This window comes from Manis pentadactyla, chromosome 16, assembly GCF_030020395.1.
Source record: "Manis pentadactyla isolate mManPen7 chromosome 16, mManPen7.hap1, whole genome shotgun sequence".
Lineage (NCBI taxonomy): Eukaryota > Metazoa > Chordata > Mammalia > Pholidota > Manidae > Manis > Manis pentadactyla.
Genome location: NC_080034.1, coordinates 61,203,620 through 61,229,065, shown reverse-complemented (window position 1 = coordinate 61,229,065; position 25,446 = coordinate 61,203,620). Strand labels below are relative to the sequence as shown.

The 25,446-nt window shown below is 41.7% G+C and overlaps 1 protein-coding gene across 1 annotated transcript in view; it reads left to right on the top strand.

Annotated features, from left to right (window-relative positions):
- BMP6 (bone morphogenetic protein 6) overlaps nucleotides 1-25,446 on the top strand; it is a 160,774-nt gene that overhangs the window by 111,564 nt on the left and 23,764 nt on the right. The window contains exon 2 of the mRNA XM_036877014.2: nucleotides 21,250-21,442. Within this exon, the coding sequence (XP_036732909.2) occupies nucleotides 21,250-21,442 (193 nt within the window). The remainder of the gene's footprint in view (nucleotides 1-21,249; nucleotides 21,443-25,446) is intronic.

The following is a 25,446-nucleotide window of genomic DNA, read 5'->3' as shown; positions in this document are numbered from 1 at the left end:
ATGCACAATTCTAGGTATGTGGGATACAAAAATACACAACACAAACTTCTTGCACTCATGGGGCATACATTCTAGCAAAGCAGACAGGAAATGCTTTAAGAAATTCAGTATAATGCCAGGAGGTGATACGTGCAATGGAGATCACTAATAGGCACTTTAAGGGGACAGAGAGTAACCAGGTGTGCTATTAGATAGGTGTTCAGGGAAGGCCTCTCCAAGGAGCTGACAGTATAACAGACAGATAAGAGAAGTGAAAGTAAGCTCTTCAGCTGTCAGGGTCAGAGCATTCCTGCTAACAAAGCATTGAGTGCAAAGGTCCTGTGGCAGGAGTGTGCTTCACGCAGTCGCCGTATTGAAAACCTTCTTCAGTGGTATGAAGTGAGGTCAGAGAGAAAGGCAGGGATTAGATCAGGACTTTGTGCACCACCCTAAGGATTTTGAATTGTATTCTGAAAAAGTTTTCACTCTGAGTTGGGTGTTAGAGATTTGTATACGGTGGATGCCATCCCCTGATTTATATTTTAAAAGAATCCTCATGGCTGCTGTGTAGAGAATAGGCTGAAGGAGTAAAGCAGAATCCGAAAGACATGTAAAGCATTAGATAACAGATGGTAGCCATGGAGATGGTGAGCAGACTGGATTCCGATTTTGAAGATAGAGCAAGGCAGGATTTGCTGGTGTCTTGCAAGCTGGTGTGAGAGAAAGCGAGGAGTCAAGGAGGGCTCTGAACTCAAAAGGGAGAAATCTAGAAACAATATGAAAATGACGTTATTGTTGGCTCAAGGCAGGTCCATACCTCCCGACTGACACGAATGTCCTGGTGCGCCAGACACTTTGAGCAGGGGTCGGCGAGTAGCAGGGGTCTGCCCCTGGCTTGGCACCTTCTCCCTGGGGCCAGTGTGAGTCTTTTAAGAACTGAGGCAGCTGCTACCAGGCTCTCTTTCTCCTCTCTCAAACCCATTTTTGACCACAGACATTTATTGATCCTTTCTGACTGGTAAACAATAGAGGGGGCAAGTTAGTAAATTATTGTCGTGAAATCATTTATTTCAAGGACATGGTGGGTAGGGGTGGCCTTAACTGAATATCCAATTAAATAGCAAGATACCTTTCATGCATTTATAATATCTTTGAATGCCCATTAATGGCCTTTAATATTATTTTGGGTACAAATATGAACTATAGAGAGGATGACCTGATAATCCCAAGGGCTTGTTACCTTGTAAGTAGTGGATGTTCAGTAAGTATTTGTAGAATTTAGTGATTTTTAGTTGAATATTTGTTGTTTTGTTCTGAAACAAGTATATCTCAATAATCTTTCCCATATTGGTGATTAGAGTCCCATGTCACCGTTGGGAGGGGTCAGTGTTGGTGTTTCCATTACTTTGCCAGTGAGGAAACTGAGATGGGAAAAGGTGGAAAGTGGAGAAGCTTACCCGGATGCCATGACTAGCTCCTCATTGGTGGAGCTGGGAGCGTGCAGGAGAGTCCAGCTGAACCCCAGGCCCGTCCACACACTCTTTGTACTCCTGAAAATGTGTGAACTTAAACCCACTCACACCTTCTAGGTTCTTCTTTTGTTGGCATTTGTGGACATTGTCAGGTCATGATAAAATCTTGGCCCTATCTGACAACTTTGAAAACGTCAGTGGTTTTAAGAGACAAAGTGTTTTTCTGGGCTGTAATCTGAGGTATGAACTGCTGCTTCCAGCCACGTGGATATCAAAGACTGCATCTACTGTAACCTAGTGGCAGCTTGTTCGAGAGAACGTTCCCCAGGCTTCTTACTCTTTCCTATTGGCACTACAGTTGAGGCAGGGCCACAAAAAAGAAAAGTCATTCTCGACTCTTCCACAGTGTCCCCACCCGCAGCTGTGGTCCATGTGTCCCTTTCCCATCCTGGCTCTGCCTGGTTGCACTCCAACCAGGAGCAAGACGGAGGAAGATCCCAGAGATAGAGTGGGCTCTGGGGATCTCAGGAGTTGAGACCACCTCCCGGTGGCTGTGGGTCTGTCCAGGCTACTCAGGGAGGCTGGTGGACAGTGGCTGTGCCATGTTCCATGTCATTCTTTCACTCTTTCCAAGCTGTGTTGGGTGGACTTCCTTCTTAGTTCCAAAGGGCTATAAGGCAACAGCTTCCTTTTCTCTTGCTCAACAGGTTACTTCCAGCCGGTCCAGTCCTCTCTGCTGTAGGCTGCACACCCACTTTCTCCTGTTCTCCTCACTCTCCTATGTGGCATATGCCTTTGATGCCTTCTTCCCTGCAGAGTACAGAGGGCCTATAGAAATGCATTTGCCCAGCCTGGGTTTGTGTTACCTGACGGCTATTTAGTTGTGGTTTATTTTGTGTGGGTCTCCTTACTGCCAGCTTCTGGTCATTTGAAGGCTGTGGAAAGAGAAAGACTAGAATTCAGACCATCCATTGCACTGATTATTAATTGCTTTGGTGGAAGGTTTTGTGGGAAAGATACTAAGGATAAACTTCAAATAATTACCCATGACTTTTTCTCATTCCGAGTCTCCTTTGACTTGGTTTGTCTGATTAGTGCTAACACTGGGCAGGAAAAGAAAAGGCCAGAGACAGCCTGATGTGGGTGGACACGAGAACAGCACAGGACTGCATCACATGAGCCAGGGCCCTGGGGCCCCGTGGGGAGAGCACAGTGGGAGCTGGGTTCGCCCACTAGACTTGCCTGCCCACAGCTGCCTGGTCTATTCTTTGCTAACACCACGCCTCCTGACTTGCAGGGAGGTGGGTGCTCCTTGGGGTCCCCAGGCAGCCCTCTTGCCACTCATTTGCTTTTGCCTATCTTTTTTTGTCCTATGGACCATGATTTTTGATCATTTCAGTGCCGTACTGGGGCTGGAACATGGGTCCAGATAAATCACAGGCCTATGTCAATCTGAAAAGCAAGGGCAAAGGTTCTTGGCGATTTCTGTTGTCCTCCTCACTTCTTTCCCAAACCCTTTTTTGCCAACCTCTTTGCTGTTCTCATCAGTCTGTGATTTGAGAATCTGAAAGAACCAAGGTCTTGTACCTTGGCCAGGGGAGCCACCCACCAAGTGGACCTGCTGTGCTTCAGGGAAAACAAAATGTTAAGTGAGCAGTTTAGCTTGGACTTAATCTGGAGGCAAATCAGTAACTTTGCCCTGAGATACTCTCTCCATTGTGTTCTCAGGAAAATGAAGTGAATCACCAGCGCAAAGAATGCACTCTCTGGTGCTGCACCAATAAGAAAGTATAATGTTTTGAATTAGAAGAGGGAGAGAGAGTAACGGAGAAAACTTTGGCCGGTCACCATGTTGTTCCTTTTGCCTCCCTGCTTCCTCCCCTCAGATATATGCTTGGATAAGAATTTTCTCCTCCAGCCTGGTTTTTCCTAAACTCAATCCTGCAGCAAAATGACAAGGCAATGTTGGACATGGAAATTATTGCAGAGCAACACGTCCAAGATGATTATTTCACTGCAGGCTCCAGGAAGTGGAGATGAGGAGCTGAGAGACCGTAAGCTTCCAACTCATCCCGAATGTGGTTTGCTCGCCCCATTTGTTAATTAGTAAATCAGAACCAAATGAAAACTATAAATCAGCACATACCACACATCTGTCACACTTGCATGTTTCCCAGCCTTATTTCTGCCTTTCTACTATCCATTGCTGTCATCTGTGAGCAAAAGCACCCAAAAGTATCTTGGTAGATTGGAGTCGATTTTAGTCTTACAGATAAAACCGCCGGAGAAGTTCCATCATGCAGGAAAGGATGATTTGGTCACGTGATTTTTTTTTCTGGACCAGGAAGATGGGAGCAGTAAGGTGCTCCTAACGCCTCTCCCCACTCTGGCAAGCCTCCTAGACGTGTTGCTCCTGTATTTTCTTTTCTCCAAACCACACACTCAGCCGCTTCATCTTGGTGAGCTTTCTGGCTGTCGTTGTCATTTGACTTTGGAAGCATTTGCCTGAAAACGCTTAGAATCAATAGGGTTACACACACCAGCACAGCTATTGCTCAAAAGGGACCAGGAGGGCTTGTCGCCCCAGAAAAGGCAACACATTCTCCGAGAATAGTCCTGGGAGAAGCATTTTGTTGTTTCTGCAAGGATGTGGGGATCCAAGTTTTGTCTATTAAAGGAAAGGAATGGCCCTTTTCTGTTTGTGTGTTCACATCACACGGCTGTACTACAGAGACCGTCCCGCACCCACGGTGGTATTTTTCCATTCTCTTGTTTAGAACCCCTGGGCATAAGCTCGTATCCCACACACAGCTCGGCAGCTGTAACCACATCTTGGTTTAGAACTGCGGGTCTTAGTTCGACCAGGAAGGGCTCCAGGGTCTCTCCCTTGCTGCTCTCAGGCCAGGCCAGCCGCGAGGTTCCGTGGGCTCTAGAAGAGTCGTTCACTCACTCAGCAAGCACGTCCTGGCCACCTACTATGCACCCGGTACTGTTTTAGGCACGTGGGACACGTAAGGGAACAAAACAAAATTCCCTGCCCTCGTGGGAATTCTAGCCCTCAGCAGTAACACATCTGTGTTTTCTTTTCCTGTGGCCACTGGTTTGAGTGTTGCTGAGAAGAAGCGGGAGGGCCACGTGCAGACGCCCCCAAGCAGGGGTGCGTGCTGGCCTGCCTCTCCAGTGGTCAGGCCGCCCCGGGCCAATCAGGCGGAGGAGAGGCTGGACGAGATCATGAGAAAGCATTCTCCTCAGGTCCCTGTGTTTAGCACTGTTGGCGCCGCACTGCGAATAACAACAGGTCCTCTGATGCGGTGTAACTCGATGGGAATATGAAACCCCAGTCACCCTGGGAACTGAAGCAAGGAATTGGCCTGTCAGTCACTTTTAACTTTTAAAATGTGAACGTTTCATTAAACCAAATAGATCCATTGTCATGGGTAAAAGTCCACTGTGGAGAAAAGCAGGATTTAGTGTTTGTCTAAGCTGCCGCCCAATGAGAGAAACTGTTGCCTAACATGGTTCAATTCTCAATTATTTAAGGACCAATTTTCCACTTTGTAGATTTTTCATGCTCGCTTTCTCTGCAGGCATTCTGATGCAAGCAGTAGAATGCATTGGCTAGGTAAGGGTGTATGTGAAGAGAAATCCTGAAATCCTGATGGTAGTGAACTTGATAAAGAATGCATCATCTGGTTCCTTACAGCCCTGCGGGTTGTTTACAGCGCAATTTGGTGCGTGGGTCTCATCGGCCTCACGCTACTGCATGGGTAGATGTTTCTACCCCACAGACTGAGGGTGGTCACCAAATCGGTAAACACTGGCATATCCAGAAGAAATGAGTTATCACTGACGTAGCATTTTAATACTTGGTAAAATGATGTTCCAGATTATATGGCCACTCTGTAGATACCACAAGAGACTGAAAATAGTTCGGTGACTTGACACAACTAAAAAGAGACGTTGCTGCAGCTTGACTTCACCACTCCAGCTTGTTGGTCCCGTGGCCTTTCCTGAATACTGGACTCCTGACTTTCAAAAAAAGGAAACAGCTATTTGATGAGGGATCCTCTCTTTTTCAACTTTCCCAGGACTTCTTCTGGCAAGACACTTTCTCACCAGCACTTGATCTTCAGTCTCTCTTGCCACCCTTCCTGCTATGTTGACCTCTGAGGTATCCTTCTCTTATTTTGACTACTGGTCTACAACATCTGTCTACTTATCCTTCTCTCAGTCTCATCTGTAACTCCACTGGATTAACCTTAATTATATTCAGACTCAGCAAACGTGTACTGAGAACCTACTACATGCCAGAGACTGTGGTGAACATGTTCACTCAACACTCCTTAATTCTCCAGCCTTTTTCTGCTCAGATGTCCTGCAGAGCTTGGCTCTGGGGACAGCACTTAGTTAATTGCCTTTGTGTTTGGGACAGACTGTGGTTAAATGCTGCTGGGTAACCATCAGCCTCTCCACCATTAACTCTGGGGAATTAGTGCTCAAAAAGAAAGATAAAGGGGAAGAACCAAAGAGAATCAAAGATGTACATGCACAAAAAAATTGAAAACAGCCACTCAAAGACATGTATATGCATGATGAATGTTCACAGAAGCACTATTCACAATTACCAAAAGGTGGAAACAGTCTAAACAGCTATCAATGGCTGAATGAACCAACAAACTATATATACATACAATAGAATATTATACAACAATTAAAAGGAATGAAGTACTGATACATAATACTATTGATGAACCTTGGAAACATTATGCTATGTGAAAGAAACCAGTCACAAAGGATTATATGATTCCATTCACATGAAATATTCATAATATCCAAATCCATAGAGGTAGAACTTAGATTGGTGGTTGCCAGGGTCTGGGGAAGAGGGGAATGGAAAACTGCTGCTTAATGGGTACAGGGTTTTCTTTTGGGGTGATTAGAATGTTTTAGAACCAGATAGAGGTGATGGTTGCACAACATTGTGACTCTACTAAATACCACTGAATATTTCACCTTAAAATGGTTAATTTCATGTTATGTAAGTTTTCTTCATTTTTCAAAAAAAAAATGACCTGTCAGAGGTCTGTTTTTCTGAATTAAAGAGGTAATTAAAAAATATCTTGTGCAGGATTTTGTGATATGGCTTGAGTACAACTAAAGTAATTCAAGGGATTAATTGCTTTCCTTTGCTTTTTAAAAAAATTTAACATGGTTGGAGTTTGCATCTTGAACTCAGAGTACAAAGCAATATGCAAATTGGTATTCTGGGCTGGTGGAGCTGCTGCCTCATAAAATAAACCCAGACAGATGTGTTGAGTTGGTCCCCCAGCTTAGCTGTTTGTGTTCTGGAGAATGCTCCTGGGTCTTGAGGAAAGATTGCTGGGGCTAGAGTCCAACGCCTGGGTTCTGTTCTGGCTCCTTTTGCCCATTGGGGATACTGTGAGCAGACCTCAGTCCTGGCTCATGCATTCATTCAACAAACATTCTTGAAGGGCACATGGGCAATTATTACCTTAGTATAAGATTTGGGTGCAATGCTGAAGCTTTCTGGGAGACATTGTGGAAACCTAGAGTTGAGCCTTCCAAAAACAACTGGGGGTGGGGATGGTGGAGGAAAGCAGTTCAGGAAGGCATCCTGTAAGTCAGACTTAAAGGATGATTTGAAATATTGCTGCATCACCCACAAAATATTGCAAAGACAGAGTTCTAGCCAAGAAGGAACATATTTTAAAGAGTTTCAGTTTGATATTCTTCACCGAAGCATTAATAATTATGAAGGAAATAAGAATTTTGGTGTACCTCTCTTTGTTTTATGCCTTTAATAAATTGTTTTTATTTAGTATTACATAGAAACGCCAAATCCTTTTCAAAATTTGTGGCCTGTAAAAGTCTTCATCCTGGAGGTGAGGGAGGGAAAGGTCTTTTAAAGGGAAAAGAAATTGTAGATGCAAGGCTGAAGCATGAACTCTGGTGAGTGTAGTCAGAAAAGTAGAGCAGTTTAATGTCCCCCAGGAGTAGAGTTTGAGGTGGCAAAGGAGGGATAAGGCTGGAAGGCAGTCAGGGGAATAGATTAAAGGTTCCAAGCAGGCAAGTTACAGCCAGATTTGTGACCAAGGTACTGGCTCAGTGGAGAGAATGGATGCGTGAGGGGCAGAAACAGGGGCAGTAGGATCAGGTTCTGTACAAGGACAGTGTTCATGGAGAAAGCAGGACAGGTGGGTCAGGGAAACTTCTAGAACAGTGCTATCCAATAGAACTGTGTGCTGATGATGGATGTGTTCAAGATGTACTTTCCAGTGGAGTATACACCAGTCACAGGAAGCCAGTGAAAGCTTTCAATGTGGCCACTGTGATTGGGAAATTCAATTTTTTATTTTGACCAGCTGACATTTAACAGCTGCACATGGCTGGTGGCTACTATGTGGGACAGTGTCGTTCTAGAAAGGGAAATCAACAGGGGAGTTGGTGACTTAATTGGCCAATTTGGAGTGACAGGGTGGACAGAGGTAAAGCTACAGGGGCATGTTAGTGGGGGAGATGATGAGTTACATTTTGGGCATGTTGGCTTCAGGCACACAAGGGGCATCTGAATAAAGATGTGTACCTCGCAGTAAGACAAACACATTCCTTAAGGGAGAGCAATGTGCTGGACATGGAAATGGGGGAGGGATCAGAATGAAATAATAGTTGCAATCATAAATGTGAGTGGCCTAGGGAAGCCCCTTAAGTGCTTTTGGCCTCATATTCTTCTTGATATGCTGGTGACAATATTTGCTCTGCCTACCTTCTGGGACTATTCTGAGAAATTGATGAGATAATGTATATGAAAATGCTTGTAAACTCCTCAAACATTAGGAGGGTTTTATAATATTTTTAGGAGTTGAGAGGAATATGTCCCAAATATTATTTTCCAAACACAAAAAGATAAAGGCTTCAAATTCTGGAAATATTGCAGATTAGATAATTTGTAAGGCCCTCTTGCTAAAAGCTGACTAGATCCAGGATAAACAAAAGCAAATATGTCTACAGCATGAATTTTAGGGACTCAGGGACATCTCTGAGGACTCCCCTGAGTGTGTTACTGTGAGCAAACAAACATAAAAGCTGGGTTTCTGTGAGTGCAAATACCAACACTTCTGCAGATCATGAGACCAGCACATGGCCTGGGCCAAAATAAGAGATCTGTCCCAGAGGTTCCATATTAAGCCGGGGTGCTCAAAGGGGATATACATGGTTCTAGGTTGGTAGTGTTCCTTGCAAAAGTAAATGTTCACCTTTTTTTTTTTTGGATGGCAGGGAAAAAAGCAGCACTGACTTAAACATTTGATATGAATTTCAATAAAAAAACTACCTAAAAATCTCCAAAAACACAAGGGAAAAAAACACCAAAATAAAAGTCACCAGAGAGATGGGAGGGCAAGGCAGATTAAGTTCCCCAAGGAGTTCACATTTTAGAAAACAGATACCAAGTTAGGAAATGTAAGACAACTATATAAAAAATATGCAAAGAATAAAGAATAGTACAATGACAAAAAATAAAGCTATTAGCAGTTTTAAAATTACAAAATGACAAATCAATAAATAGTTCAAACTATACATTAAACACAGCTGAAGAGAGAATCAGTGACTGTTTAGATAGATCTAATGAAATTTTCCAACTAAAAGAAAAGGAGATAAATGATATAAAAAGAAGTTAAGATGCCTAGAAATTAGAATGAGAAAGTCAAATACACGTCTAATTGTCATTCTTAAGGAGGCACTACAGAGAATGAAGAAGAGGCTCTAATCAATGAGCTAATAGCTAAGAATTTTCCAGAGCTGATTGAAGATAGGTGATACATGATGTACAATGTAATCTGAGTGGAATAAATAAAAAGAATAACTAGACAGAGTAAAGCTACAGCACACCAGGGACATTGCCATTATAAAAGTAATCAGGAAAACCAAGCCATTAAAAAGGAAATGATTAGTCTAATATAATGAAAACAGACTTAAATTTTTTCTCTCAGTCACAGTGAGGACATTCCACCCCTTAATTGCTTTGCATTTGAAATCAGTGGTGTGCCCAGTATCCCTGATGAACATAGATGCAAATACCCTCAACAAAATATTAACAAACTGAATTCAATGTTACATTGAAAGGATCATACACCACAATCAAGTAGAATTTATCCCAGAGATGCAAGGATGATTCAATATCCACAAATTAGGCAATATGATACACCACATTAACAAAATGAAGGATAAAAATCATATGATCAAATAGATGCAGGAAAGCATTTGACAAATTTCAACATCCATTTGTGACAAAAACTCTCAACAAAGCAGATATTGAGGGAACATACTTCAACATTACACAGGCCATATATGACAAGCCCACAGATTGAAAGCTGAAAGCCTTTTTTCTAAGATCTAAACAACACAAGGGATGTCCACTCTTGCCACTTTTATTCAACATAGTATTAGAAGCCCTAGCCGGAGTAATTAGGTAAGAAAAAGAAATAAATACATCAAAATCAGAAAAGAAGTAAACCTGTCATGATTTGCAAATGACATGATATTGTATATAGAAATTCCTAATGAATCCATCAAAAACACTAGAACTAATAAACCAGTTCAGTACAGTTGGATACAAAATCAGTATTCCAAAACCTGTTGCATTTCTTCACACTAAAATTGGACTGTCAGAGAAATTAAGAAAATAATCCCATTTACAACTTCATTAAAAAGGAAAAAGTACCTAAGAGTAAGTTTAACAAAGGAGGTGAAAACCTGTATACTGAAAACTATAAGACATTAATGGAGAATATTGAGGAAGACACAAAAAAATGGAAAGATATTCTGTGCTCATAGATTGGAAGAGTTAATATTGTTGAAATGTCCATAATACCCAAAGCAACAGACAGATTCAGTATAATCCCTATGAAAATTCCAATGATATTTTTCACAGAAATAGACTTTCATTAAATTTTCATGGACCCACAAAAGAGCCTGAATAGCCAAAGCATGAGAAAGCTGGAGGCATCAATGCTCCCTGATTTCAAACTACAGAATGTAAAACCAAGCTATAGAATTTAAAGCAGTATGGTATTGGCAGAAGTACACACACACACACACACACAGGAATATTACTCAGCCATAAAAAAGAACGAAACCTTGTGACAACATGGATGGGCCTAGAGGGTATTATGTTAAGTGGAATAAGATTTCTCTGACAAATACCATATGATTTCATTTACATGTGGAATTTAAAAACAAAAGCCAAGCTCATAGATACAAAGAACAGATTGGTGGTTTTAAGTGGCAGGGGGTGGGACAAATGTGTGAAGTTTGTTTTTGTTTTTTTTTAGTTTAAATAAATTGGGTAAGTTTTTTAAAAAGTCAGAGGTGTAGGAGAGTCTTCTTCTCTTGAGGCTGCCACAATTTATGTATTTTGACTGAAGATATTAAATTTTTCTTAGTTGTGAAAAAATGCTTCTGTATATTGATTTTTACTAACTGGCATGTTTGCTTCTTTACAGCAGTCCTTATAAGTGGGCAAAAATGTGGTTATTTGATATTAATAGAACTCTCTCAAGACTGCAATTAGTCCGTTTGTCTTCCCTCATGACATGTTTATTGCCTTACATGCCTGAGTGTATTCTGTCATGTTAGCTGAGGTCTGAAACTTCCATTGTAAGGAAATAGTTTATATAGGGTGTGTGCGTGTGTTATATATGTATGTACATAAATATATATATGTGTATATTGTATATTGTAGCTATTGAGCTTCCTCCTAACATAAAGTGACATTATTTGCATATGCAGTAATCTGTATTTGGGTATGCAAATGGTTCTAAAATGAATTTTTAAAAATAAAAAATGGCTTGGTTAAATCTTACTAATAATGATATGTAGGCACTTATTAATCTTAAAGCTCTTTACAATATATATACTGGCTCTAGTCTTAAAAAGTCGTTTGGAATAAAGGGTACCCTGAGAGAGTTCCTTTGTGGTGATGGAACATTTCTGTATCTGGATAGTGGTGGTGGTGGTATGAATCTATACATGTGATACAATGTCATAGAATTATATACACACTTACCAAAATATGCATGTGGAAATTGGTGAAAGCAGACTAGGGTTTGTAGTCCAGTTTAAGGTATTATTGCCAATGTTGATTTCCTGGTTTTGTTGTTCTTCAATTATGTGAGATGTTACCTGGGCTTTCTCTACTATTTTTTTCGAATCCACTCTACTTTTTTTGCAACTACTTGTGGATCTAGTATTTTAAAATAAAAATTGAAGTTTAGCAAAAATGTCACTTGGAGCATGACACTCAGGAAAATAGATTCTTCTTGATATTTGTGATTCTCATAGAACATTAATACAAATACTTGGAACTATTTGGCGCTGGAGGGTAAAGTCTTTCTTTCATCTCACTGTGGTTAGAAAGTGAATCAGAGTTCAACTCACTGTCTCTATCACTGTTTCAAGTTGTATGCTTGCAACATAAAAGTCAAAAGGCCAATGTTGCATCCCTCCAAGGACTAGCCAAAACTGTCTTTGTTGCTTAAAATTAAAGACTTGTGCCATAGCATAAAAATTTACAGTAGTCAGTAGAATGGAAATTTTTTTTAAATTTCAAGTTTCTCAAATTTGGTGTATAAGTAGAAACATGAAACATTTGGCAAATATAGAATTTATTGTGGATGTAATTGTCTTAAGAGAAGTAACCATCAACTGGGTCTAGTGATAAAATAATGAATATGTGACTACATTTTAATGTATTAAATAGATCATTCTATCATTTTCCCTCCCTGTCTTCCCTCTTTTATCTCTTTTAAATTTGTAGTTGAAATAGGTTGTGTCTTTATTTTTCTCCAGACAGCTTTAATTTGAAATAATACAGATTAAATGGGACACTATTCAGAAAATACCTATATCAAAATATGTTTATTATAATCAAATTAGGCAATAGTGAAGGAAAAAAAGGAAAATGATCTCTGGTCATAAAAATCAAGTAAAAGGCAATCTACAAGTAAGCAGTATTAGAATGAGGGGTATAAGTCCAGGGAGAAGAAATCCTGGGGCAAAATACCTCTAAAAACCAAAATCAGTCAGAGGGAGAAATAAAGTTTAAAACCTGTTTATTGCTTACAAACTGCAGTCCAGGGCCATCTCTCTCCCATGCTCTGTGCTCCTGAAGGAGGCTAGCAAGCAAGCAAGCCCCTCCCTTTAACCTCTCAGGTTCAGACACGCCCTTGGTTGCCCAGGTAATTAATTACCCATTGACATGGAGATGAACTTCTCTCCACCCCTGAGGATATGCAAATGTACCAAAGCCAGGGGAGATATTCTAGAAATGTTACAATTTTACCCACAGGCCACCCCTCCAGAAATCTCTTCTTACAATCTACTCGTTCTCCTTTTTCCGCAATGGTCCCTGAGCGAGAAAACTGGAGCATTGTGACCAGACTAATGACATAACAGTGGCAACAGAAATAAAATTATGACAGTCTTCAAGCCAGAGGATTCAGCTAGGTTCAAAGTCTTATGCAGATTAAGTCCATAGCTCATCCATTCCATAGGCAGGCAGTAGCCAAGGGTTCAGAGCAATCATCACATGGCAGCTGCAGCCAGGGGGTGCATTCAGGCCACAAGGACTGTTGGAGAAAATAAGCTTAAGGGTGATAAGATACATGTTTTAATGACACCAGCATAGGCAAATCTTGTCCATCAGGTAGGATACCTGCAAGAGAGTGGTCTTGTGACAGAACAGTGGCAGGAATGGTATCTCGTCCTGGTCTAGTATATGACACGTTCACCCCCCTCCCTGTGGGAGTTACAGATGGGTCAATATATAGGGCTATGGGAGGTACATGCACTGGCCATAAAGATGAAACAAAACTTTCCTGCCAGATGCTCTTACGTCCTGGATGTTTTGGATACACTACTGTGACCTTTGTGGGCTAGTCAGCTGTTATTCCGGGAATACACATGAGGCCAGCTTCCAGGCCTTTCCCCCAAGGTGCCAGAAGGGCCAGCCATCGCTGGTCCATGTGTCAAAATGTCCAGGGCCAGGGCCATTCAACGGTGTCTCCAGGCCTTAATGCAGTGGGGCTGGCAGCAGGATGTTGCTCTGCTGGCCATATCCTGGCTTCAATAATAGCTCTTCTTTGGTTTGAACATACAGTTGTACAGGAGAGGCAGCACGGTGTGTGAACATATCCACTGGGCTCAAGGCTCCTTTACATGGCTTCTCACTGAAATGCTGCAGCCCTGTCCATAGGCAAACTCACCAGCCCCGTAGACTGTTGGTGTCCGACTTCAGGCCAGATTTCAACAAAACATTGTACCTCTCTGTCATGCCTGCCTCAGTAGGATTATATGGTACATGAAATTTCCACTTTATTCCTAATTGCTGCACCTATTCTTGTAATGCATGTCCAGTAAAGTGGGTGCCTTGATCACTCTCAGTCACCTGCGGCTGGCCATAGGCTGTAAAGAGATGCTCTAGGCTCCTCTTGGTGGTTTGCTGATCTGCATGCCTTGCAGGAAAAGCAACCAATAGTCCAGTAGCCATGTCCACACAAGTCATGGCATACTGATATCCTTCTGATATGAGGAGAGGCCCAATATAGTCTATCTGCCACCTGACAAGGTGTATTGGCCCACTTACTATTGTCCCATGTTGCTGTGGGACTTGTGTTAAGTCCCTCTTAGAGCACACAAGGCACTTCTTCCAGGCTCTGCTGACTTCTTCAAAGGTCAATGGCAAGCCCCACCAACGGGCTACAGCCCACATTTTTTGCCCCATGTGCAACAAATGCTGGTGAAGCCATTGGGCCACATCAGAGGCAGGCTTTCCTTCTAGCCAGCACACCTGGGCCAGTGTGTCTACTTCATCATTCCCTGGGCTGAAGGCACCACTCTTTCCTCCCCCTCCCCCATGGCACAATGCAGCTTTTCCTGCTGCCTCCTCCCTTGCAGCTAAGAAGGCCTCTAGGAGCGTGACCTGTATTTTCAGTAGCTGTCGCTCTTCGTTAATACATCTCATGGGTTATCGCCCAGCTTTTCCAAGCAATGCTGAAGTGTGTCTCTCTCCCACCTAAGTTCCTCTCTCTCCTTGCTAACCCTCTTGATAATCCTCTCTTTCTCCTGTATAACATTTTCCACTATCTTGATGAAAAGAGAACCTACAATGCCAGCCACTACACGACCCCCTAATGTCTCCAAGCAGTCTTCCAACTCACGGGGGGCTAATTCTGCAGCTTCCATTGTTTCCACCCTTCCTCTGGGTGGAAAGGCCCCACCCCTCTAGGAGGTACTTTACCCTAGACCAATTCCCCTCTAGGGATTCCCAAATTGAAAGCCCCACAGCTGGGGGATAATAACAGGTGAAGTGACATCCTCTGCCGCTGCACCCACTGGGGCCTCCCCAACATTCACAGGAGCAGCCCTCCCAAAGGTCATGCCCATTATGACAGATTTTGGGTTCAGAGGAATCCTGCCAACTAAGCCAGATGTAAGTCTAGGGAGAGGAAATCCCTGGGCAAAATACCTCCAAAAACCGAAATCAGGCAAAGAGAGAAATAAAGTTTAAAACCCATTTATTGCTTACAAACTGCAGTCCAGTGCCATCTCTCTCCTGTGCTCCGTGCTCCGTGCTCCAGAAGGAAGCAAGCAAGCAAGCAAGCCCCTCCCCTTTAACCTCTCAGGTTCAGACACGCCATCTGTTGCCCAGGTAATTACCCATTGACATGGAGATAAACTTCTCTCCACCCCTGAGGATATGTAAATGCACCAAAGCCAGGTGAGATATTCTGGAAATGTTACAATTTTACCCACAAGGGGAAAAAAAGCCATAAATAAAGCAGAGATTAAAGAGAATACTCTGAAATTTTTTATGGGAATAAATTTGGAAAATTAAATTGAAATTGACAAATGTCTAGAAGATGCCGACTTAAAAAGAAATAGATTTCCTGAATATTTCTATATGTTTAAAAGAAAATGAATACATAATTAAAATATAAGACTGAAAATAAACATCTTCAACTTCTTCTTGCTTTTAAAGGAAGTGGCTCAAATGTATCACCATTAAGAATATTGCTAGTTACATTATTAGATGGCCTTATTGTCAGATTAATGGATTTTTTTCTATTTCTGGTTTGCTAGTTTAGAAGAGACTTAAAAGACAGAACAACCAAGAAATGACTGTCCCCTGTTTGTCTCCTGATTCCAATAAACCAAATGTAGAAAGGCAGTATTTGAGGATATTTGATTTTGGATTGAGTATTAGAGGACAATGAAGAATTATTTTAACTTAGGCACATCATGCATGATTGTGTGAGAAAATGTTCATTTCTATTAGTTTTTGTGGTAAAATATGTACAACATAAGATTTAACACTTTAACCATTTTCAAGTGTGTAAGTTCTGTGGCATTAAGTACATTCACATTCTTGTGCAACCATCACCACCATCCATCTCCAGGCTATTTTCATCTTCCAGAACTGAAAATATGTGTCCATTCAAACACCTTCCTCCACCAGGCCCTGGAAACGACCATTCTATTTTTGTCTCTACGAATTTGACTACTCTAGGTAATGCATGTAAGTGGAATCACTTATAAGATTCCATGTAAGTGGAATCTGGCTTATTTCACTTTGCCTAATGTCCTCAAGTTTCATCCACGTTGTAGCATGTGTCATAATTTCCTTCCTTTTTAAGTCTGGATGATATCCATTGTTTATATATGCATTCCAGATTTTGTTTACCCACTCATCCATCAGTGGACACTTGGCTTGCTTCCACCTTTTGGCCTCTGTGAATAATGCTGCTGTGAACATGGGTGTACAAATACCTGTTTAAGTCCTGTTTTTCAATTCTTTTGTATACTACCTACTTAAAAGTGGAATTACTGGATCATATGGCAAATCTATATTTTTTTGCGAATCACCAAACTATTTTCCACGGCAGCTGCACCACTTTTCTTTCCTACCAGCAATTCACAAGGGTTTTACTTCCTCCACATTTTTGCCAATATTTGCTAAGAAAATGCTCGTGTTTTTAATAGATGTCTATGTGGATGAAGTGAAGGAGAAGAGTGAATCGTCACCCACTGCCTGTAGAGCAGCCATGCCCCACTCATAGAGCTTCCACTCCCCACCAGCCACAGCCATCTGCTCGGGCTGCCTTCATTCTTGGCTGTGACTGTACCTGTATTTTCCATGTGTGCCTGTAAAACTTCCATCATGTCTCTGAAAGGAAAGACGTCAAGGGAAAAAAGAAAAACTAAACACTACGATTTATTCACACACACATATGTAGTAAACCTGTTCATTTTTAAAAGGCACGGGAGTGCTAGACACTATTCATGACACCAGAGACAATCTGGGCATAGGTGGGGGGTGGCACCAGGGAGGAGTACCACAGTATTGGTCATGTTCCAGTGTTTAAGTTAGGTGCTGGTTTCCTTGGTGCTTTATTACTATGCTTCATTACCCCCTAAATTACCTATATCCTTTTGTATGTATAATATTGCATCATTTACATTTTTCATCTTAAACCAGTAACCTTTATTCTTTAGGGTTTGGGTTCCTACATGTTGGTCAAAGGAGTGGTGCTGATCTGAAATCTCAGCTGATAACAGTCTCAGGCAGAAAAAGACTGGGGTGAGCTTTATAAAACCAAACTGATTCAAGTTCAAGGATTGTAAAAATTCTTCAGTTGTGTCCTTTCTATCTTATTGGTGTGAAAAGGACCTCTAGAAATGAAACCATAGAGTTAAAAGGATGTTGTTTGTTGTCTCCTTTGTTTTATTATCCTTACAAATGGCAAACAGAGAAGGTAGATGACCTTGTGTAAGGCCATTGCTATCAAAAAAATGTTTTCACTGGTCCTTGAAATCAAAAAAATTCTAGGAATTATTGCCTTAGAGAACACAGCACTTGTATTCCCTAGCCAAATACCAAGGCTGATGATACTCAGTACAGTGATTTCATTTACTGCCCTTTGCCCGGAATGCATCTCTCCAACTTAAAAAGGTAACTTAGAGGAAGCATTAATCAGCCCCAGCTGAAGACTCATGGGTACGTTTGAATTTCTGAGCGAAGACATACTCCAAGCTCCAAGGAGCTAGGTTCTTGAATATTAGCTAATAATAATCACAACTAACATTTATTGACCGCTTACTCTACCAGCAACTATTTTGTGTAAATTGTTTACTTAATCTTCAAAAGTGTTATTGCCATTTTACTGATAACTGAAGCTTTAATTTACATCTTGCTCAGCATCACATAAGAAAAAGGGAGGCTAGAATTCAAAACTAGTTCGGCAGTTAGACATTTCATCGACACTCTTAGCTACTATGTAACTGTACAAAGACACAAGGTGCCACCACTGAGAAGCCAAACGCTAAGGCTACAAAATAGGTACTGAGCACTGAATTCAGAACTCAGCTCTCCTCCTTTCTTTACCTCCCATTTTTCCTGACACTCAAGGAGTCCAGAATCATAGAGCTTGAAGGGGGAATGCTGTGCTCACTGGAAACATTACTGTTCACTATTTGTGGTCTTTAAATAAATGTGTAGGCAGTGACCTAGTAGTACTTAATTTCTTGTATTCCTATGAAATGTTAGCCAATGCACTGCATGAATTCAATTTTAGGCAAAGGACAGGGAGAAAGGGGTTCCAAGCAAACTCCAATAACCAGTGGCTGAGTTTCCGTCAGGAGGGTGAGGAAGGTGGTACAGCTTCAAGCTAAGAGGCATAAGGTGAGGTTCAGAATCAGAAGACAACAGAGTAAAAGGTTTGAGTGAGAGAATTTAAAATGAGGTGGGTAGGTGGGTAGCAACCAGAGACTTATGGGGCTAAGGAGACCATAGATCCCCTCTGGGAAGGATAAGGGAAAAGCAGAAAGTTCAAAGTGCTTCAGGATTATGTTGTCTTGGTAGAGGAAAAATGGGAAAATGCACATATGAGGCAATGAGTTCTAATTCGTCTTGTAATAAGAGGAAGGCTTTGCACTCTGCTTCTATTTTCTCATTTTGGATTATTTATTTCTTCACATCTGTCGTGAGCATTTGCCAGGATTCTTCCTTAATCATACATACTGCCTCTCAGCATTCCAAAATGCTTATCCTTAAGAATTGCCTGCAATTTCTCCCCTCCCCAGTAAGGTCAGTCCTCCCTTCTCTCTTCTTCTCCCTCTCAAACTCTCCTGTCCTCCCTTCTCTTCTTGTGTTGGTTGCTTATTACTGCATAACAAAGCATCCACAGTCATAGTGGCTTAAAACAATAGTGTACTATAATTTCTCAGCCTTGTAGAATGACCAGGTTCCACTAGGTGGTTCTTGCTTAAGGTCTTCCCTGCAAGTGAAGGCCAATGGTGGCTGGGGTTGCAGTCATCCAGTCCACTGGACTGGACAGTCAGATGGTGTCTCCGTAACATGAGTGGTGCCTGAGCTGACGTGGGTGGAGACTGACTGCCCTCTTCTCTTCCTCCTTCCCTCTCTTTCTCCCTGTCTCTCCATGCACCATATGGCCTCTCTACTTGGTTATCCCGGGCTTCCACACAGTGTGGCAGTGTCTGAGCACTTGGGCTTCTTCTGTGGAGCCGTGTTTCCCCAGACAAGCATCCCAAGAAACCTTAGTGGAAGGAATTTCAAGACTTATGACTTAGTCTTGGAAGTCACCCAGCACATTCTATCAGTCTGGAGAAGGTCACAGGGCCCACCTAGAACCACCCCACCAGAGAGGGCCACCCAAGTGTGGTGTCCTTTATTGGGGGTGGTGCACCTCTCCAGAGGCCTTCCACATTTCTCTCTCATTGAAATTCATGTCCCTTCCTCAACTCTGAAGTATCTTAAGTTCCTGTTTTACATCTTGCTCCACATTCAAATTTTTTTCCAATTGTTTATATTAAGAGCAATTGAAAGACTTCTGGGAGGAATTCTTATTCATTCTCTCAAGCAGAATCTTAAGAATATATTTTCATTTATTGACATTAAAATTTAAGCACCCAAAAGGCCCTGTAGAAAAGCTGTGTGACTATTTTTCAGAAAGTCTTCTTGGGAAATCAGATTTGATTCACTTTTTTTTTTATTCACTTTTTAACCACCAATGATAACATATCAAACTTACAAGGCAGATCAGTTTTAGGGAAAAGTGACACCCCATCATGTGTGGGTGTCCTTGAGTGAACTCTGCAACAATATTGCTTTTCATGCCCAGCCACTAATTAGAAAACCTGTTCTCCTGTTGAGCTGAACCATCGTTTACTTTCCGGTTGGACCTTTTTTTACTTATACTCAAGCTCTTACACAGACCAAAGCTTATTCTTTTTTAACCCTCACGCTCACCACAACTTCCCACCCAAAAAAGAGATCATCTGAATTTAAAAGATCTGTATAGTCATATGGACATTTCGGAAATTCTTTATTTAAAACCTCATACCTGTAGATGGTTTAACTTTCCCTAGCTTCTGCAAATGCCATTGAGGTCGTAGGTTCTTATAACAAGTTACTGGCTTTTTTCTTTTCTTTTTTCAGAGAAATTAAATCTCCAAAGCTTTTCTCTGGTGATTATGGAGAACAACACATATGAGATAAGAGAGTGGGCTGTTGAAGGTGGCAAATAATTTGATTTTTTTTTTCCTACCCACAAGCCCTGGGAAAACTCTGCCGTAAAGGATTAATTTGCACATGAGATTTCACTGTGGTTGCCGATAAGGAAAAACTAACAGGAACAGCAGGGCAGAACCATGTCCAAACTCTGGGGAAAAGAGTCAAGGATTTATGGTGGGAAGTAGATCACACCTTTTTCTCTTGTACGATGATTATGACTTCAACATCTGAGGTTGATACTGCTTCTCTTGCACAGGACTTTGTATAGATGTCTAAAATCTGACTCTGAAAAATGATAATCAGTAGTTGCAGTTTTCCATAATTTGTCTTCATTGCAGGGAAAAGATTTCATAAAAGACAACAACAACAAAAAACCTATTAGACTCAATCTTTTTCCCAGTTTTTCAAAAAATGCATTAGAAAATAGCAGGTGATATGGTTGCTGACATACTTCCGAATCTCTGTTCTCACATGTGGGTTCTACACATAGATTAACTGGAGACTTCTGCTCTATAGCTCAGAGGGCCTTCAGGCCTCCGCTTCTCCCAGTAGAGGGAGGGCAATGGGCTTTAGTTAGAGTACCAATTCCTACGAAGCTTTGCCCCAGACTCCAGCCTGAACAGCAGGCAAAATCTGAAGACCCTTCAAGCTTCAGGCCCAGGCAAAATGCACCACTCTCTCCCTTCTCCCACCATGCGACCCCCACCAGTGGTCAACTCAGGGCTTCCCTGGGTCACACCAACTCCTTGCTGGTGAGAGGAGAACCGACCTGAGAGGCCAGCGCTGCGGAAGGCCCAGGGGCCGGGAGGAGCGCCCAGGGGCCGGGAGCGCCAGGCGCGTTCTTGATCACTGCTTCTATAATTTCCACAACTTCCCTGTGAGGTCATGTCCCCCCTGTTCTTGCAGACGAGGAAACCTGAAGCCGAGAGTTGAACTTGCTTTCATGCAACTTTGTTACATTAAGTACTTAAAGTATTTAAATAAAATCTAATAATTTTATTTAAGCCTTGGGTAAAATGAAGGATTTTAATCTCAGCCTGTCTGACAGCCTAGCCAGGGGTTCTGTCCACCCTGCCCCCCAACCTCCCAGTAATCCATTTAGGACTCACAGCGGGGAAGCTTTCTTGAGGTGAGGCTGTGGCACTTAGTCAAGTAACAATAGCTCTCACTCTCTCTTGTTTGATCCTATAGTGGAGTACGACAAGGAGCTCGCCCCGCGCCAGCGGCACCACAAAGAGTTCAAGTTCAACTTATCCCAGATTCCTGAGGGTGAGGCGGTGACGGCTGCAGAATTCCGCATCTACAAGGACTGTGTTGTGGGGAGTTTTAAAAACCAAACTTTTCTTATCAGCATTTATCAAGTCTTGCAGGAGCATCAGCACAGGTATGAAGGCTCAAGGAACCCCAAAAGGGTGGGGCTGGTCCCCATGTTTCATCCGGCATCATACAACCCTGACGATGTGTGTGGAAGGTGATCTGGGGTTCAGGGGGCAGCACACGAGCCTGAGTAGTGATGTGTTCTCAGTGGTAGTGCTCAGCCAGCAAGAAAATGTTTTGCTATTACGTGAATGATTTTCTAACTTCCTAAGCAAGCCAGTGAATGGTATTGACTAAGCATCCTTCATGATAGAGAACATAAGATTTGTTGGTGATGTTTCCAGCTATTGTTTAGCACCTGCTCTGAGAGCTGAGGGTGGCTGAAATAAATTCACACGTGACAATGATGTAGGATGCTAACAAATGATACTAATTTCAAGTGAATGGAAGGCTATGTATTTGTGCATATAATAACATACACACACATATATATGTAGATATCCTATACATGATATATTTTTGAGTGAGTGTGTGTGTCTCGAATGTACTTGAATCATCTGGGTCAAGGAAACTAAAGACTTTTTTCCACCCACATCTGTATTGTTCTTGTTTCCTGAAATGAGGCCAGACTGTTTTACAAAAGAACTATAAGGGAGTATGTTCTTGAGGCTCCCCAGCAACAAAGCAAGACTTGCCAGGAGTGACTTTTGGAGGATAAGAAGAGCTAAGGGATGAACTATTATGCAGTTAGTTCAATCCTATAGCACACAGTAGACAAGCCAATGACCTTGAATTTTGCTAAGTACTTAGGGGTCATTAGTAGGTGGGTGAGAATGGGGTCCTGATGCCTGAGTAGATGAAGATTGCTGCATGGTTCTCAGTGGGCAGGAGATAGAAACTCAGCATGTGGAGTGACAGCCCCACAATTATATGGTAAATATGAAGAGAAAACGAGACTACAGAGGGGGACAGAACCCCACATTTACAGACTCTGTAAGGGTTCTGCCAGCTTTGGTTTTATGAACTACGTCTGGATTCTGCTTTTGGTCTTGGAAGTCTATTGACTTCCCAAGAATGTTCAAAGGTTTAGGAATGACTTTGGTATCTCCTGAAGTTACAGATTTGTGTGTGGGTCTGTCATAAATATGCACATTAAAATAATAACAAATGTTAACTTGACCCATCAAGGTTTATTTTGAGAGCACTGCCAACATCTGATTCTTATGCATGTTTGAATCTGTAATGAGGGAAATTGAGAAGGAGAGGCACTTGTCAAGCTTTAGGGACATGTCATGGTGTTGAACATAATCTGGTGTCTGTATGTGAATTCTTAGCTGGGATAGTTAAATGATAAGTAAAATATAGCCATTGTGGTATCTTTATACACAAAAGATTCAGAACGAGAGGGAAGTTTTCTGATGTCTGATTTTCACTGCTAAATAAAAGTATATTCAATGACTTAACTGTTCAGGGCCTCTTTTGAGAAATAAATTATTTGTTGCTACATTTTCATCTTTCAGTATTTCAGAGAGAATTGGTCTTCATTGATTCTTTGGAATCGCTTTAGAAATGGATTTCCAGTCTGCCTAACTGTTTGTCCCATTGTATTTCTCTGATGGAAATAACCTACTCAGACATTTGTTTGGAATACATGGTTTTCTCTGTTCTGCAGGAAAAGCTTTATAGTGAAACACTAGATTGGGAGTTTCGTGACTATGGAATTTTTCAAAATTATGACTTAGACAAAGAGAGAGCTAGCAGACCATTTGCAAGGTTTATATTGAACTCCAGCCAAAAATGAACAGCTGCCTTGTGCTTAAGATGGTGGTGTCATACTTCCTCGAGGCCAGCAGTGCGTTTGGAAAACAAAATCCCAAACAGTCCCAACCTTTGATGACTCTCTGTCAAAGCAGAGTTGTAATTTCTCTGCCTTCTAGGATGGGAGTATCTGACGATTGAATGTGTTTAATTTGTGTGTGCTTAGGAAAGGGGAAATACTGGGAGAATTGGGAGACTTTTGTGCTTTTGAAGGGTTCCAGGTTGGCCAGGAGATTCTCTTTCCTTATCAGTGGGCCAGGAGCCCAGGCCTCCTGCGGTCTCCTGATGTTCTCCCAGCGGCCTCCAGGGTGAACTGCAGGACTCCTTCTGGGGAAGGTTTGCTCTCCCCATCTGCACCGTCTTGGGGCGTCCTGGCTGAAAATGATTCTCCAGACTTGTGAAAAAAACTTGTTTGTCTAATCTGTGTTTAAGTGAAATTTGTACTTTTGATGGGTTAACTTAATTTAACCAATGTTTGTGTTGCAAAATAGTTGGCTTTCTTGAAAAAGGAAAAAGAAAAAAGGCAGGTTTTTCGATGCTGAGTCATACCCTCAGCTGAGGCCGAAGCAGTTGTATGCCTGGCCTCCTGATACTAAAGGCAGCTAGGAGGCCTGGCCTAGGGAGGGTCAGAAAAGATTCTTGGAAGATAAGCCATTGCTGTGAACTCTGCAGAAACATATTCCTCTGACTGATAAGAAATCACTGGACGTGGTAAGTTCGAAAAAGTGACTCCTTGAGTAGATGGTGCTTTGAATTTGATACTTTATTCAAAACCTGAGAATAAGCCCTGAGATAGAATCTGAGCCCTAAAAAGATCTGGAGCAACCCATACAGTAGAGAGGTATCCGCAACCCAACAGTGTCCATAGTTAAGTCATAGTAGCACAGGCTGCCCCTTTGCACTTAAAAGAATTTTTTTTTTACTTCATGGTAAGGTACAGTGTTTAAATTTTAAGATGAGTTTGGTGTTAATATCTGGTGTTCTAAGTCATTATGTTTTTATGATGACCTTGGTAAAAACTGGCATTTATATAGTATGTAAGAGTTTGGAAAAGACCTCATCTATTCAGGGCTTAGCCATGACCCATCAGATAAGCAGAGCATGAGCATGAGCTGTGGCACATACGGATTTTGCCAAGTCCCATTTATGCCTGAACTCTTGTCTGCCATGCTTTCCAAAAGCCACCCTGAGGACCTGGGGACAGTCCCGAGATAAAGGTGAAGTGCCAGAAAGAGTTAGGTAAGGCCCTTGTGGCGTGCCCCACATCTCCACCTCCTTAGCTTTGATGCAAACATCCCAAGAATGCTTCTGTTTGGGTGTCAAATGAGACCATTCTATGGGGGGTAAGAATGTGTCTGTAAAAATTCAGGCCCTGGAACTTGGACTTTCAAGGACTTCCTACAGTCCTTCCAGACCTTTGTTTCTTCTGTGGAAACGGAAATGCCAATTTTACGATTTATATGGGAATTCAAAGGGCAATATCTGAAAAAGAATGTGTCTTTGTTTCCAGACCTTTGTCTGCTTTGCAGACCTTTGTTGATCTATTAGCAGCTTTTCTAGAGGAGGGGTGTGGAGTGAAGGAAGACTATAATACATCTATTTGAAAGCATTTGTACGTATTCACAGTAGTATATATTTGTCCATTTACTTTACCATTTTCTTCCACATCTCACACACTCTAAGCTTCTTCATACTTGGAGTGTAAAGGCTGCTCTGAAAAACTTTCAACTTTTTCATATTGATGTATAGCAGGATGGTGCTTTTCATTACATGCCCTCGTGACCTTCACTTTTATAGCACTTTGAGATTAGTAGTGTGATTTTTGAGGCCTTTAAAGAACGTCATTTTCAGCTACATTTATTTGATTAAAGATATACTTTTACTATTCTTAAGTGAATTTTATATAGAAGTCAAAGGCAGGTATCATCTCTTGAAAGCCAACCAGAAACTTTTTCAGGGTCTGAAGATAGTCCTGTTCGGTACATAATTGGCCACACTTGCCTCTGCTAGTTTTGAAATTCTACATTCTATTTTCCATGTCTCTACATGTTTCGGCAATTGTATTGCTTGGCAGTGATAGTCTATCTTCTGTGTATGTGATAGCTTTTCTTTTCCATGTTCTATCATGGTGCAGTCTTTTGGAAGACAAAGTGAGAATTACCCAAAATTTAAAATTCAGTTCCTCTGGTATAAGCAGTATCACAACTTATCCCTTTCTTGGGAAACAGGCGAACTGTTGTGTGTGTATTTTGT